The sequence below is a fragment of the Aquarana catesbeiana genome, linkage group LG02 (assembly GCF_042186555.1).
Source record: "Aquarana catesbeiana isolate 2022-GZ linkage group LG02, ASM4218655v1, whole genome shotgun sequence".
Classification (NCBI taxonomy): Eukaryota; Metazoa; Chordata; class Amphibia; order Anura; family Ranidae; genus Aquarana; species Aquarana catesbeiana.
In genome coordinates this window covers 710,515,843-710,530,793 of record NC_133325.1, presented here as the reverse complement: position 1 = coordinate 710,530,793, position 14,951 = coordinate 710,515,843, and the positions used below count along the sequence as shown (strand labels likewise).

At 42.5% G+C, this 14,951-nt stretch overlaps 1 protein-coding gene across 5 annotated transcripts in view; it reads left to right on the top strand.

Moving 5' to 3' along the window:
• Positions 1-14,951, top strand: part of EPHA6 (EPH receptor A6) — a 1,236,911-nt gene that overhangs the window by 1,117,151 nt on the left and 104,809 nt on the right. For all 5 annotated transcript variants that reach the window (XM_073616994.1, XM_073616989.1, XM_073616991.1 and 2 more), the window contains one exon: positions 9,193-9,254. In XM_073616994.1, coding sequence (XP_073473095.1) covers positions 9,193-9,254 — 62 coding nt within the window. The remainder of the gene's footprint in view (positions 1-9,192; positions 9,255-14,951) is intronic.

Below are 14,951 nucleotides of genomic sequence, written 5' to 3'. Positions count from 1 at the left end.
CATATGTACTGCATCTTCTCTTGTTTTGTCTTGTTGGTGTGAACCATAGGAGTAGAATGCCATGCATACATGCACCCATTTAACTAATATCCTTAAGTAACTTCAGACCACACAGAGATGGCACCCCCAGAAAGCCTGGGAAAACCTGGCCAGCAGAGTTAATCCTTAACTCCCAGAGGCACCAGTTTCATGGGGGCAAAATTACTAAACAGTACAGCAGACAAAAACATATTAGAAAAGCAGGAAACATATAATTCAAGCACCTGCTTACACATACATCAGACCTGTACACACTGGGATGCATGTGGTGGTCTTGCAGGTCCATCCACTGATTTCAACACACTCGCTGCATAAAACAGCTGTGCATCGTGGGTGGCTGAAAACGGCCCCTTGCACAGGTGTATGGAATGGTATGCCAATGTAAATAAGGCCATGCAGATTGCCATGGGAAATCGATGAAACGGACATCTATGGAGGAAAGAGTGATTTAAATCCAAAAGAAAGACAGTTGGAAGTTGTTATTAAGATGTTAATTTATTCCTCTTCTGCATTAACTCACTTCACAAACTCAATGCGTTCCATGGCGTTATTTGTAAAATGATAAATCAGTGTCAGTTCTGGAAAACGAGAGAGCAGCTTTGCATATGATACATGACTGTTTTCTTCTGCTGTACATACTGTAAGAGAGCTGGAAAAAGAAATAACATTTCATCGAGAACAAGGAACAGGGAGTTTAAGGGGCCAGACATTGATCCAAGCTTCTACTTCAAAATAGTGATTAAGGGAGATTTCTTTCAACTCCATAGTATCTAAATGGCTGCAAATTACAGAAAGGTGGCAATCAGCACGAGTTGTCTCGACCCCTGCAGAAGCCATTCCTTTAATTGCTTGTTTTGTTGGGAGATTAGCTTTGGGGTTTTAACACTTATTTACAAAACTTCAGATAAAATGTTTCCAGACATTTCAGCCTGTTAAATTGGTAACCCCGAGGCCAGGCCTAAAGATTGTTGACAAACCTCTGTGGTTCTAAGCTCCATATATTACATTCACAGCGAGGGTCTCTGAACAGCGAGATTGTCAGCGGTTTCACTGTGGATCATTCCGCTAGGTTTATACTACAGAGGTACAGTTGAAAAATATCACAAGGTCAAAGCTAAGAGACTTCACCTTCTTTTTTTAAACTGTCTACTGACTTTCTCCGGATTGTGCTTCTTAATATCAGATTTGTTTACTTTTATTCATTTTTTCTGTGCTAACATAGGAAACCAACCAAAGCAATACTGTTGAGTTTAATAGACCTGTATAGTCTATTAAAATATTTTTTTAGATATTGGTGCTAAAGTGTATGCAAACTCTAATGATGATTTATCTCTCTTGTTTGCTACCTTTAGCTAAATAAACAAACATTTTATCATATTGCCTTTCACACCAGCAGACCGATAGTTAATCAGGCGGACTCGATTGGACCATACATTGTCCTCTGTGGGGAAGCAGATATCAGAGGACATGTGTCCTCTGACACCCACTGGTCATTCGATCTGAAAAGATCTGCTGAAAACAGCCATATAGCGATACATTCGCCATACGTCCAGCGGATTGAATAACAATTGGATGGAAATGAACATGCAGTCCGTTTCCATCTTACCACCCCGTAGAAGAGAGCGGGCTGTGTCCGTGTCCGCTCTGCGTAGTAGAGTGGACATGAACCTGTCATCCGCCTTTTCAGCGGGGATCAGTGGAGAGATCCTCCGCTGAGCAGGCGGATTCCGTTTGGGTGGATCCACTCCATGTGAAAGGGGCCTATCAGTTCAACAAGTGTGAAAAAAAAAAATTGATCATGTCAGGAATTCAGAGCTGTCGTGTATCTTTTGTATACTCTCTGTGTTGTCTCAAGGAAAGTAATTAGCCCTCCTAGTTCTAGTCCTGGACTACAAAACAATTCGAGCTCAAGCATTCCCACAGCTATCACATATAATCCCTGCAATTTGGTAATATATTTACTTCCTATGATCGTCAGCTCCTTCTATGGTCCATAATGCAGTATTTTCCTGACTGGGGTATTTCAGTAAAAATACCACATTATGGCCACTAGATGGAGCTGATGATCATAAGAAGTAAACATATCAAACAAATTACAGGGATTATTAATGACAGCTGTGCTAAAGCTTGAGAAATTTGCACACTGTTTTTTTGTTTGTTTAAATAGACCTTATAGTCTACATCTATGTTGTAGAAATAGAAGAGTGGGGGGGTTTGAGTAGTTTACCAATAGACAACTAGCCAAAGCTGACAATACAATGCTGTGTGTTCTCAGGACAACAGGTACCGGGGTGATCATTTTAGCTCATTACATACACAGTAAAAGCAGTGAATATGATATTCACCAAATATTTACTGGCAGCAAATCACTCACTGTATATTAAAAACATTTACTGGGAAAATTCACCTGCAGTGTGTATTTAGTGAAGATCACATTTACTGCGGTATATTGCCTGATTTGAAACAATGCACTCTGTGCCTGATACCATACCGCATAATTATTAGTGTAAAACGGATTTCTCATATTGGCTCCCATTTGGTTTGTTAAATATGAAATTAAAGTGTTTTGTTATATCTATCTGTGCCAGAAATCCACATGAGACATATTTGAAGTATAGCATTGGGACAACCATGGCTCTCTCCATAGATACATTTGAGTGCATAAGTGTAGCCACCTGAGCACAGGATTACCAGGAAAAATTTAAATTGAAAAAGCCTGCAAATGAAACCGAAAGCAGCCCCCACATCTAAAGCCTCGTACACATGATCGGATTGTTGGCCAACAAAGCATCAGACTTTTGTCCGAAGAGCGTGTGCCTGGAATACTAACAGCACACAATTGTCTGCCAACAAACATGAACGTAGTGACGTACTATGAGGAATTTCAGCTCTTGAGCATTGATTCTGAGCATGCGTGTTTGTACTTTGGACTTTTGTGTGACGGACTTGTGTACACATGATAGGAAAATCTGACAACAGACCATTGCTTGTCGAAAATTTACTAGCCTGCCATCCAACATTTGTTGGCGGAAAGTTGGCCAACAATTGTCTGATGGAGCGTACCAATGGTCTGATTTTAGGCAAACAGTCTGTCATCACACAATTCCCGGATGAAAATCTGATCATGTGTACAAGGCTTAAGGACTTTTAAATATATTACATTTTTTGTTTTGGGATTAAGCTTTCTTTAACCTTTAAAGACCTACAGTGTGGACGGAAAGTATTCAGACCCCCTTAAATTTTTCACTCTTTGTTATATTGCAGCCATTTGCTAAAATCATTTAAGTTCATTTTTGTCCTCATTAATGTACACACAGCACCCCACACTGACAGAAAAACACAGAATTATTGACATTTTTGCAGATTTATTAAAAAAGAAAAACTGAAATATCACATGGTCTTAATTATTCAGACCCTTTGCTGTGACACTCATATATTTAACTCAGGTGCTGTCCATTTCTTCTGATCATCCTTGAGATGGTTCTACACCTTCATTTGAGTCCAGCTGTGTTTGATTATACTGATTGGACTTGATTAGGAAAGCCACACACCTGTCACTGCAGCCCTCCACCAGTCGGGGCTTTATGGCAGAGTGGCCTAACAGAAGCCTCTCCTTAGTGCAAGACACATGAAAGCCCGCATGGAGTTTGCTAGAAAACACCTGAAGGACTCCAAGATGGTGAGAAATAAGATTCTCTGGTCTGATGAGACCAAGATAGAACTTTTTGGCCTTAATTCTAAGTGGTATGTGTGGAGAAAACTAGGCACTGCTCATCACCTGTCCAATACAGTCCCAACAGTGAAGCATGGTGGTGGCAGCATCATGCTGTAGGGGTGTTTTGCAGCTGCAGGGACAGGACGACTGGTTGCAATCGAGGGAAAGATGAATGCAGCCAAGTACAGGGATATCCTGGACGAAAACCTTCTCCAGAGTGCTCAGGACCTCAGACTGGGCCGAAGGTTTAACTTCCAACAAGACAATGACCCTAAGCACACAGCTAAAATAACGAAGGAGTGGCTTCACAACAACTTTGTGACTGTTCTTGAATGGCCCAGCCAGAGCCCTGACTTAAACGCAATTGAGCCTCTCTGGAGAGACCTAAAAATGGCTGTCCACCAACGTTTACCATCCAACCTGACAGAACTGGAGAGGATCTCCAAGGAGGAATGGCAGAGGATCCCCAAATCCAGGTGTGAAAAACTTGTTGCCTCTTTCCCAAAAAGACTCATGGCTGTATTAGATCAAAAGGGTGCTTCTACTAAATACTGAGCAAAGGGTCTGAATACTTAGGACCATGTGATATTTCAGTTTTTCTTTTTTAATAAATTTGCAAAAATGTCAACAATTCTGTGTTTTTCTCTCAATATGGGGTGCTGTGTGTACAATAATGAGGAAAAAAAATGAACTTAAATGATTTTAGCAAATGGCTGCAATATAACAAAGAGTGAAAAATTTAAGGGGGTCTGAATACTTTCCGTCCCCACTGTAAATTCTACAGGAACTGGCACATTTACATTTTAAAGTTAAAATATTCAAGAAGTTACTGAAAATGTTTATACAAAGTATTTTTTGTGCTTCGCAACAATTATCTATGGAATGTTTATATGGACAGAGAATTGTCTACATTTTTTCCATGGCCAAATTTTTGAATTGATTGCGCATGAACAGGAACTATCCTAATAACTGAATTGCATTCCTTATTCACTTTTGAAACATAGTGATTTTATTATGTACGGCATTCCAATGAATCTTTATTGGTGTTGCATTATTTATCACTGCTAACATATTTTGTTTATGTCTGTTACATGAAAAACTTTCAAGAGAAAGACCAAGTGAAAAAAATAAAAGACTTTCCTATTAAACTCATTTAGGGAGATTTATCTTTAACTTTTCTGTACAGCAATGTAATACAAAACCAGAGCAGTGATACATTTTATGAGACAGATTTTCTATACAATAGCAGCTTGATTCATGAATTTGTGTTGCTCAGAGTAGCACTGTGCCAATATAAAACATGCCCCTAACCACTTCTGTGTGTGCGTGAGTTGTAAGTGAAACATTGTTAAAAGCACTTGGATAAATCTGTCAAAAATATATGCACAACTCTCACAATCGGTTCTACCAATGCAAACAAAACCATTGCAAAATGTTCAATTTATAGAAGGAAGCTGAAAAAGGTGTAGGACAGGTGTCCAGTTTTGTTGGCATCGCACTTGTGAAATCTTCACGGCAAATTACAGTAGCATAAGCATGAGTAAAGTATGGTTCATTTTTGGTGACCACATGTTTTGAGAAGAAGTATATCTAAAAACTTTTTTCCAGCTTTGCATAAAGTAGGGGGTGGTTAGAACTTGTCCAGGTGACCAATGCCACCCCCTACTTTCAGAAAGTGGAGGGAAATCCAAAATGATATAGTTGTCACCAGAAAGAGAAGAGAAGAACAAAGACATCTGTTCCAACTAGAACTGGCCATACAATATACAATATAACCATCTGATTTGATGCAAATGGATTTAGGTGTGTCCTATAGTTTTGGTAAATCTGAAGAAGATTGTACAATCAGACTCTAAATTATATAGCCAGCTTAAAGGGGTTGTAAAGGAATTTTTTTTTTTTAAATAACAAACATGTTATACTTACCTCCACTGTGCAGCTCGTTTTGCACAGAGTGGCCCCGAACCTGGTCTTCTGGGGTCCCAAGGCAGCTGTTTCAGCTCCTCCCTGCAAGAACTAAACACCTTCATGCGAGCTCTCTCACATGGTGTTTAGTTCTTGCGGGCTTGCCTCCGTGATACAGCCGGCGGCTATAGCCGCCGACTGTATCACTCGGGCCCGCCCCCCGGTGCGCCTCGTCATTGGATGTGATTGACATTTTCAATCCATCCAATCTAGCCAATCAACGGCCAGGCTGAGCGGCGAAGAGGATGTCAGGAGCGAGCGCGGGACTTTCGAGGGGTCAGGTAAGTAAAACAGGGGGGGCTGGGGGGCCGGCATTGTCGGATGTTTTTTCACCTTAATGCATAGGATGCATTAAGGTGAAAAAACGTGAACCTTTACAACCCCTTTTTGGTATATAAAGTGGTAGCAAACATTATATTGCAGCTTTCTAATTCTTAAATGTGATGGGTGCAGTCTTTTTATTATTATTTTTTTTTAGGCTTTCTTTCTTCTGTTTCCATCCTGTGATCTAGCCAGTAAGTCTTTTGTTTTTCAAAAGAACACGCTCTCCAGCAGAATGTATCAGTTACAGAGATTAGACAAACCATTTAACTCTAGCTGATGTGCTTACAATGATCAATTTTTATTTATGTAAATTGTTTATCCCAAAAGGAAAAAATTTGTTGTAACCGATAATAAGCTATTAGCTGGAGTTTGGCTTCAATTTGTTAGTGTTTTTAAATCTGCTAGTAAATCTAACACTCCCCTCCGTCCAGAAGAACAATGCTGCTGTCCAAAGGTGTCCGCTTTGCTCCTTCATCAAGGTGGGGGCACTCTAATGCCCCGTACACACGGTCGGATTTTCTGACGGAAAATGTGTGATAGGACCTTGTTGTCGGAAATTCCGACCGTGTGTAGGCTCCATCACACATTTTCCATCGGATTTTCCGACACACAAAGTTTGAGAGCAGGCTATAAAATTTTCCGACAACAAAATCCGTTGTCGGAATTTCCGATCGTGTGTACACAAATCCGACGCACAAAGTGTCACGCATGCTCAGAATAAATAAAGGGATGAAAGCTATTGGCTACTGCACCGTTTATAGTCCTGACTTACATGTTTTACGTCACCGCGTTTAAAATGATCGGATTTTCCGACAACTTTGTGTGACCGGGTGTATACAAGACAAGTTTGAGCCAACATCCGTCGGAAAAAATCCTAGGATTTTGTTGTCGGAATGTCCGATCAATGTCCGACCGTGTGTACGGGGCATTATAGTGTGCTAATGGCCAGATCAGCAGGTGAAAACAGAGGAGAAAAAGCCTATAAAAAAGAAAAATAATGTAGCCACCACATTTAATGATTGGTAATCAGCTGTAATATATTACATTTTTGGTTTAGGGTTTAATTCTACTTTAAGAGGAAATTTCTTTTTCCTGGTGTCTCAGCCGTAAGAAGTTAGATTTCCCTAGAAAAAGTCTGACAAAGACTTTAACCCTTCCATTCTCTTTATATTCTTTAATATCCAATATTTACATTAAAGTGTTTTTTATATCATTTTCATATTTTACATATTTGCTTTTCCATATTTTTGGTATTAAATATACAAATTTTTAGATTAGCCATTAGAGGAAGCAATCGGTCAATTGGCAAATGTAATGCATTGTTTTTTTATGGGTTGGCTAGCACATAGACTTAGATTGTGAGGAGGAGCAGTAAAGTAAAACCATTGTACCACAACGCAAAGCATATATAAAATATATGTAGTCACCGCGCCATAAGCCAGAGTGTCTTGTCAAATTTATTACTGCCTGACTGTATCCAGCTACTGCTTAAAGTGGGACTTTAGGCTCCACAATCAAAATGAACGGACAGGCTGGATTTTTAATGCAGAAGAGACATGCTGTGTCTCTTCTGCATTAAAACTACTTAGCTGCCTCTCCGTCCCTATATAGTAAGCTGTGCAAGCGCAGCTCACTGCACAATTTTCGCAATACCGAATCTGGGAAACTCCAGTGCATGAGCAGGAGGGATGTCATTTCGGGACTTCCTTCCTGGTATTTTCCGTAGATAGGACAGCCCATTGAAATAAGTGAGCTGCTGTATCAGCGATCTGCACGCACAAACAAGCTCGCACAGATCTGAATGGTGCCTTAAACATGGGGAGGAGTTCTGTAAGTTCTGCTAAGCTCCTAGGCCTGCTGCCTTGGGAGGTCTACATATGCTTGAAAGTTAGGTCTGGGTCAAGGTCTAAAACTGTTCTGCCTGGAATGGAGGAAGTTATACTCAACTGGAGTACTAGTGGATGGCATCTTTGTCAAAGAGGGTGTGCTGGCAAGCTGTGAGGAGCTGGAGCCTCACACAAGACTAGTAACAGGCTTTAAGAATTGATAGAGCCCTCTACTAACCAGCCCAGGTACTGCTTTATTACAGAAACACCAGACTCCGCATAAAGGCCCTTATTCTGTAAAGCTTGGAGTAAAGTCCGGACAGAACTGTGCTCTGGGTATATATAATAATCCAATATATTCCAGTTTATTTCTCTAAGTGACTGCCACCCATTTTCTTTCATTTCCACCAATCTCCGTGGGCTTTGCCCTGGGGTTAAATGATAGAACAAACCATTGGGGGTCCCAAACATGCCTCTATCTTGACTGAGTGGTGCTTGGTGCAATAATATTCTGAGTCCAGGCTGCATGATGAAGCCCCTCCCCTGGGATTGTAGGTTATTATTGTATTATTTAATTTTTACTTTAGCTGAACTATTTATTTTTTATTTTTAGTTCTGCTTTCAGTACATGCAGTTAGATAGATGAAATGATGTATTATTTAATTGCAATAGATCTTTTTTATTTTTGGTAAGACACATCTACAGCTGACTCTTCTAGTAAGTGACAATTTTCAGCACATCATACCATTTTAATTTCTTTCTTGTATTATGAATGGTGAAATATCGGACATCAGTTGAATAAAAAGAGAGAAAGTAATGAAAGCGCAAACAGTCTTTTTTTTTGTATTTCGTTTTTAAAGAAGGACAATCAATCACCAAGATTGCATTTTAATAGAACAGTTTATACTTGTTTGAAATGATGTTAAAAACATGAGTATATGTAGTGCTGGACCTGCTCTTTTCATAATGACTTCTCTGATGTATTTTGTTTTCCTGATTGCGAACGCTTTAACAGAGATGCTTGCATACTGTTGTGCTTATGAATACTGCTGGCAATAGTCATTACGTACGGCTCCGTGTATGGCATGTGCCAAGGAGCAGGTAATAAAAAATCATCAGGGTACTCTAATGCTCAGTCTCGCCATTCAAAACATCAACACAAATAATTGACTTGAAGATTTTTTTTATTTCCCTCCCTGCAGCCTAAGACATATGAACTTCATTAAAGTGATACAGATAATCTTTCTATAACAGCTGGAAATGTATAACCAACCTCTAATACACCTTTAATCTTCCTAATGAATTTCTCTGCTGTGTTTTCAGGCCGGCCTGTGATGATTGTGGTGGAGTACATGGAAAACGGATCCTTGGACTCATTCCTGCGGGTAAGATGTCATTTTCTGGTGACATTTGAATAAGAAACAATTTTGGACTGAGATTTGAAACCTTTTATTGCAAATTAATTTTTACATAATATTATTCATGGCTTTTTTTTTCTTATCCTGAAGAATAGCTGCTTTTCCCCTGGGCTGTATTACCTTGGTGTGATGATACATTGCACCATTTCTGGCAAATAAAGAAGACTTTGACTTAAGACTATAATTGATTCACCATCTAAGCAGGAGTTAGTGATTAGAAAAGTGTATTTTGAAGTTATTGAGGACAGGAATTTTTGGTATTTTTGCGCCACTGAGCATATTTGAGATTTCTTTAACATGTATAGAAAACCTGTCAGCTAATTTAAAGTGCACCTTGCATGAAAATGCAAGGTCCGCTTATTTTATGCAGCCCCATCATCTCATTGAATAAAAAATACTCAGTGAAAAATAAAGAAAAAAATATTTTGAAGAAAAACGTAAAAATGCTTTACACCCCCATTTTCAGCCGCTTCCTGTTGGTGCCGGGGATGTCACTGTGCCTCAAGGGGATTCGGGATACTCAGCCTTTTATGCAGCCCCATCATCCCATTACAAAAAAATATTTACTTTACACCCCAGCTTTTAGCCACTTCCTGTTGCTATTGGGGACGCCACTGGGTCTCACCACAGGATCCTGAGAAAGGTGAGGATCCCAAATCTCATGCCAAGATTAGAACACATTTTTGTTGGATTTGGGATACTCAACCCTCCAACCTTTTTTTTTTATTGCTTTCACTTAGGGTCTCTTATTCGGGGGTGGGGGCTTAAGGGGTTGTAAACCCTCATGTTTTTTCACCTTAATGCATCCTCTGCATTAAGGTGAAAAAAAACCTGGCAGTGACCGGCCCCCCAGCCCCCCCCATTTTACTTACCTGAGTCCTGGAACTTCATCCGGCGGGGACACGCTCTTCCTCTGCCCGGGGGTTCTCGGCTCTTGATTGGATAGATTGATAGCAGCGCAGCCATTGGCTCCCACTACTGTCAATCAAATCCAATGACGTAGGTGCCAGGGGGCGAGGCCGAGTCATACATTCGGCGGCTATGGACGCTGAATGATGGACTCAGGAGCCCGCCGCAAGGTAACCCCCCCAGGAGAGCACTTCTCCTAGGGGGGTTATCTATGTGGGGAGGAGCCGCGAGAGTGTTCGGGGCCACTCTGAGCAAAACGAGCTGCACAGTGGAGGTAAGTATGACATGTTTGTTTTTGTTTTGTTTTTTTATCAATCTTCTTTTTATTAAATTTTTTAAAAAAGACAAGTAATACACATCATACCATCTTCAAAAATATATACAATAAAAATTGCTTTTACATAATAAATAATCTTAATGATACCCACTTCTTCCTGTTTCTAAAGAATCATCTAACTAAGTTCCCATTACTCATACATACCTCAAAACATTCATTTCCTATTGCTCATACATACATCTAAACATTAAAAAAAATATTTTTTTTTTTCCCCTTTTTTCTTCGTTTTTGTTTTTTTAAATAAACAACGCTTTAAATCACTTTAAGTGGACAACAAAATATCACTTTAAATAGGTCTAATTCAAATGTATGCAGTTTATCAGTTCTTAGATATGGTGACTGCATAGTTTTCATTTTTTAAGCTAAGCACATTCTGCGAGTACAGGAAAGTACCTGCTGATCCTGATAGAAATACAGTTTCCCTGTAATTTTCTGTAAACTGGACTGAAATCTCATACGATGTTATCAGCTTTCCAGGCTTTCCATCTCCTGTGACCTACAGAACATGTCCTCCCTATTTATTGGAAAGAAGGAAGGGGGTGTTTGTTATTCAAGCCAGAATAACAGCCTAGGGTGGCAACTCTGCTCCTCCATAGATACAGTAGTTTTGTCACCCTAGGACAGGAAGAGTGTTACCGGAAGGAAAATGCAACTGTCACATCAAAAAACTGGTAAACTATGATATATAAAATGTTTGGTTTTGGGCTTACATATGCTAGGGCAGACTCTACACTGTTTTTGCTTTTACCTTGAGGAAGGTTTAAAATATTGAACAATATTTTAATTGCTCTTTGCTCATTCCTGTCCCAATGGTTCCCATACCCTCCATCCACGGGCTATTAGGCTTTAAGGAATAACTGCTGTAAGTTTATTTACAGTGCCTTGAAAAAGTATTCATACCCCCTTGAAATTTTCCACATTTTGTCATGTTACAACCAAAAATGTAAATGTATTTTATTGGGATTTTATGTGATAGACTAACACAAAGTGGCACATAATTGTGAAGTGGAAGGAAAATGATAAAATGGTTTTCAAAATTGTTTACAAATACATTTCTAAAAAGTGTGGCATGCATTTGTATTTAGCCCCCTTTAGGCTGGGTTCACACTGGTCCGACAAACGCTCCGACATTGGGAGCTCATGTCGCTTGACGTGTGAAATCCAATGTTTCCCTATGGGAGCCGTCCTAACTGGTCCGACACAAGTCGTTCCGACTTTAGAAATGCTCCCTGTACTACTTTGATCCGACTTTGATCCTACTTCAGCCTATTGACTATCATTGAAGTCGGATCAAAGTCGGATTGCCGTCTCGCATGATCCGACTTCGACAAGCGACTTGTGCTCAGATGATCTTGAGGGGGAACTCCGCGCCAAATTTTAAATAAAAAACCGGCATGGGTTCCCCCCCAAGAGCATACCAGGCCCTTAGGTCTGGTATGGACCTTAAGGGGAACCCCCTACACCGAAAAAACGGCGTGGGGGTCCCCCCCAATCCATACCAGACCCTTATCCGAGCACGCAGCCCGGCCGGACAGGAATGGGGGTGGGGACGAGCGAGCGCCCCCCCCTCCTGAACCGTACCAGGCCGCATGCCCTAAACATGGGGGGGTTGGTGCCTTGGGGGAGAGGGGCGCGCTGCGGGCCCCCCCACCCCAAAGCACCTTGTCCCCATATTGATGAAGACAAGGGCCTCTTCACGACAACCCTGGCCGTTGGTTGTCGGGGTCTGCGGGCGGGGCGCTTATCGGAATCTGGGAGCCCTGTTTAATAAGGGGGCCCCCAGATCCCGGCCCCCCACCCTATGTGAATGAGTATGGGGTACATCGTACCCCTACCCATTCACCTAGGGAAAAAGTGTCAATTACAAAAAAAAAACCACTACACAGATTTTTAAAGTAATTTATTAGACAGCTCCGGGGGTCTTCTTCCGACTTCGGGGGTCTCTCCGGTTCTTCGCGCTCTCCGGGTCTTCTGCCGGGCTCCTCTGCTATCTTCTGCTCTTTTGCCGCTCTTTTGCTATAGCAGAGGAGCCCGGTCTGCTGCCTTCTTCTCTTCGGGGGTCCCTCCGGTTCTTCTCCGCGCTCTCCGGATCTTCTGCCGGGCTCCTCCGCTATTTTCTGCTCTTTTGCTAAAGCGGAGGAGCCCCGTCTTCAATCTTCTGCCTTCTGCCCTCTTCTCCTGATGTTGACACGACGCTCTCTGGGGCTAGAATGCACTCTGGGCGCTCCGCTCGCCCCCTTATGCCATCACAGTCCCTGGGTATGCTGGGACTGTGACATTTTAAGGGGCGTGGTCATCACCCGATGACCACGCCCCCTTATGCCGTCACAGTCCCAGCATGCCCAGGGACTGTGACGGCATAAGGAGGCGGGGTCACCGCCTATATAAGTCAGAGCAGAGCGCACAGAGAGCATTCTAGCCGGAGAGAGTGTCGTGTCAACATTGGAAGAAGAGATGAAGAGAAGAAGCGGCGAGACAGCGGCGACAAGACAGCGGCAGCAGACCGGGCCCCTCGCTGGCAATAGAGCTGGAAGAAGATAGCGGCGGAGCCCGGGAGAAGAGGCGGAACACCGGGAGAAGTCGAAAGAAGACACCCCCCCCCCGAAGTCGGAAGAAGATACCGGAGTTGCCCAATAAATTAATCTTGAAACCTGTGTAGTGTGTGTTTTTTTATTAACACTTTTCCCTAGGTGAATGGGTAGGGGTACTATGTACCCCATACTCATTCACATAGGGTGGGGGGCCGGGATCTGGGGGCCCCCTTATTAAAGGGGGCTCCCAGATTCCGATAAGCAGACCCTGACAACCAACGGCCAGGGTTGTCGGGAAGAGGCCCTTGTCCTCATCAACATGGGGACAAGGTGCTTTGTGGTGGGGGGGCCGCAGTGCGCCCCCCTCTCCCCCAAGGCACCAACCCCCCATGTTGAGGGCATGCGGCCTGGTACGGTTTAGGAGGGGGGGGCGCTCGCTCGTCCCCACCCCCATTCCTGTCCGGCCGGGCTGCATGCTCGGATAAGGGTCTGGTATGGATTTGGGGGGACCCCCACGCCGTTTTTTCGGCGTAGGAAGTTCCCCTTAAGGTCCATATCAGACCCAAGGGCCTGGTATGATCTTGGAGAAATTTGGCGCAGAGTTCCCCCTAAAGATTCATACCAAACACAGTGTCGGGCATTGGCGGGGATCCAAGTCTGATCCCCATTCATTGAAAGTCGGACACATGCCGGCTTCATGTCGCAGGGCAAAGTTGGATCCAAAGTAGGACGGCTGTCGTGTCGCACCAGTGTGAACCCAGCCTTACTCTGATACCCTTAACTAATATCTAGTGGAAACACTTTCCTGCAGAAGTCACCTAATTAGTAAATAGAGTCCACCTGTGTGTAATTTAATCTCAGTATTAATACAGCTGTTCTGTGAAGCCCTAAGAGGTTTGTTAGAGAACCTCAGTGAACAAACAGCATCAAGAAGGAACACAAAAGACAGGTCAGGGATAATAATGGGGAGAAGTTATAAGCAGGGTTGGGTTATAAAAAAATATCCGAAGCTTTGAACATTTCACAGAACATTGTTCAATCCATCATCCAATAATGGAAAGAGTATAGCACAACTGCAAACCTACCAAGACATGGCCGTTCACCTAAACCGACAGGCCGGGCAAGGAGAGCATTAGTCAGAGAAGCAGCCAAGAGCCCCATGGTAACTCTGGAGGAGATGCAGAGATCTACAGCTCAGGTGGGAGAATCTGTCCACAGGACAACTATTAGTCGTGCACTCCACAAATCTGGTCTTTATGGAAAGCCATTGTTGAAAAAAAAGCCATAAGAAGTCCCGTTTGCAGTTTTCCAGAAGCCATGTGGGGGACGTAGCAAACATGTGGAAGAAGGTGCTCTGGTCAGATAAGGCCAAAATTGAACTTTTGGGCCTAAAAGCAAAATGCTATTTTTTTCTTTGTTTAGCAAAAAAAAACGCAGAGGTGATCAAATACCACCTAAAGGAAGCTCTATTTGTGGGAAGAAAATTATAAAAATTTAGTTTGGATGCATCTTTGCATGACTGCGCAATTGTCATTCAAAGTGTGACAGCGCTGAAAGCTGGAGATTGACCTAGGCAGGAAGGGGGGAAAGTGTCTTGTATTGAAGTGGTTAAAGAGGAGCTCCAGTTGGTTTTGTGTTTATTAGAAGTGTAGCTGTCGACTTTTAATAAACACACACTCACCTATCCCAGGATCCAGCAATGCAGTCACCTGAACCATCGCTTCTCTCCCTCTCCTCACACCGGCATTTCAACTGTGGGCACCCGGCTGTGAGAGCTTGCGGCTTCACATCCAGGTGCACACTCTGCATGTGCAAGTCATGTTGCGTCTCTTGAATGATCGGGCAGTCTTCTGGGACTTGTGACGTGTCCCAGAAGACTGCACGGAG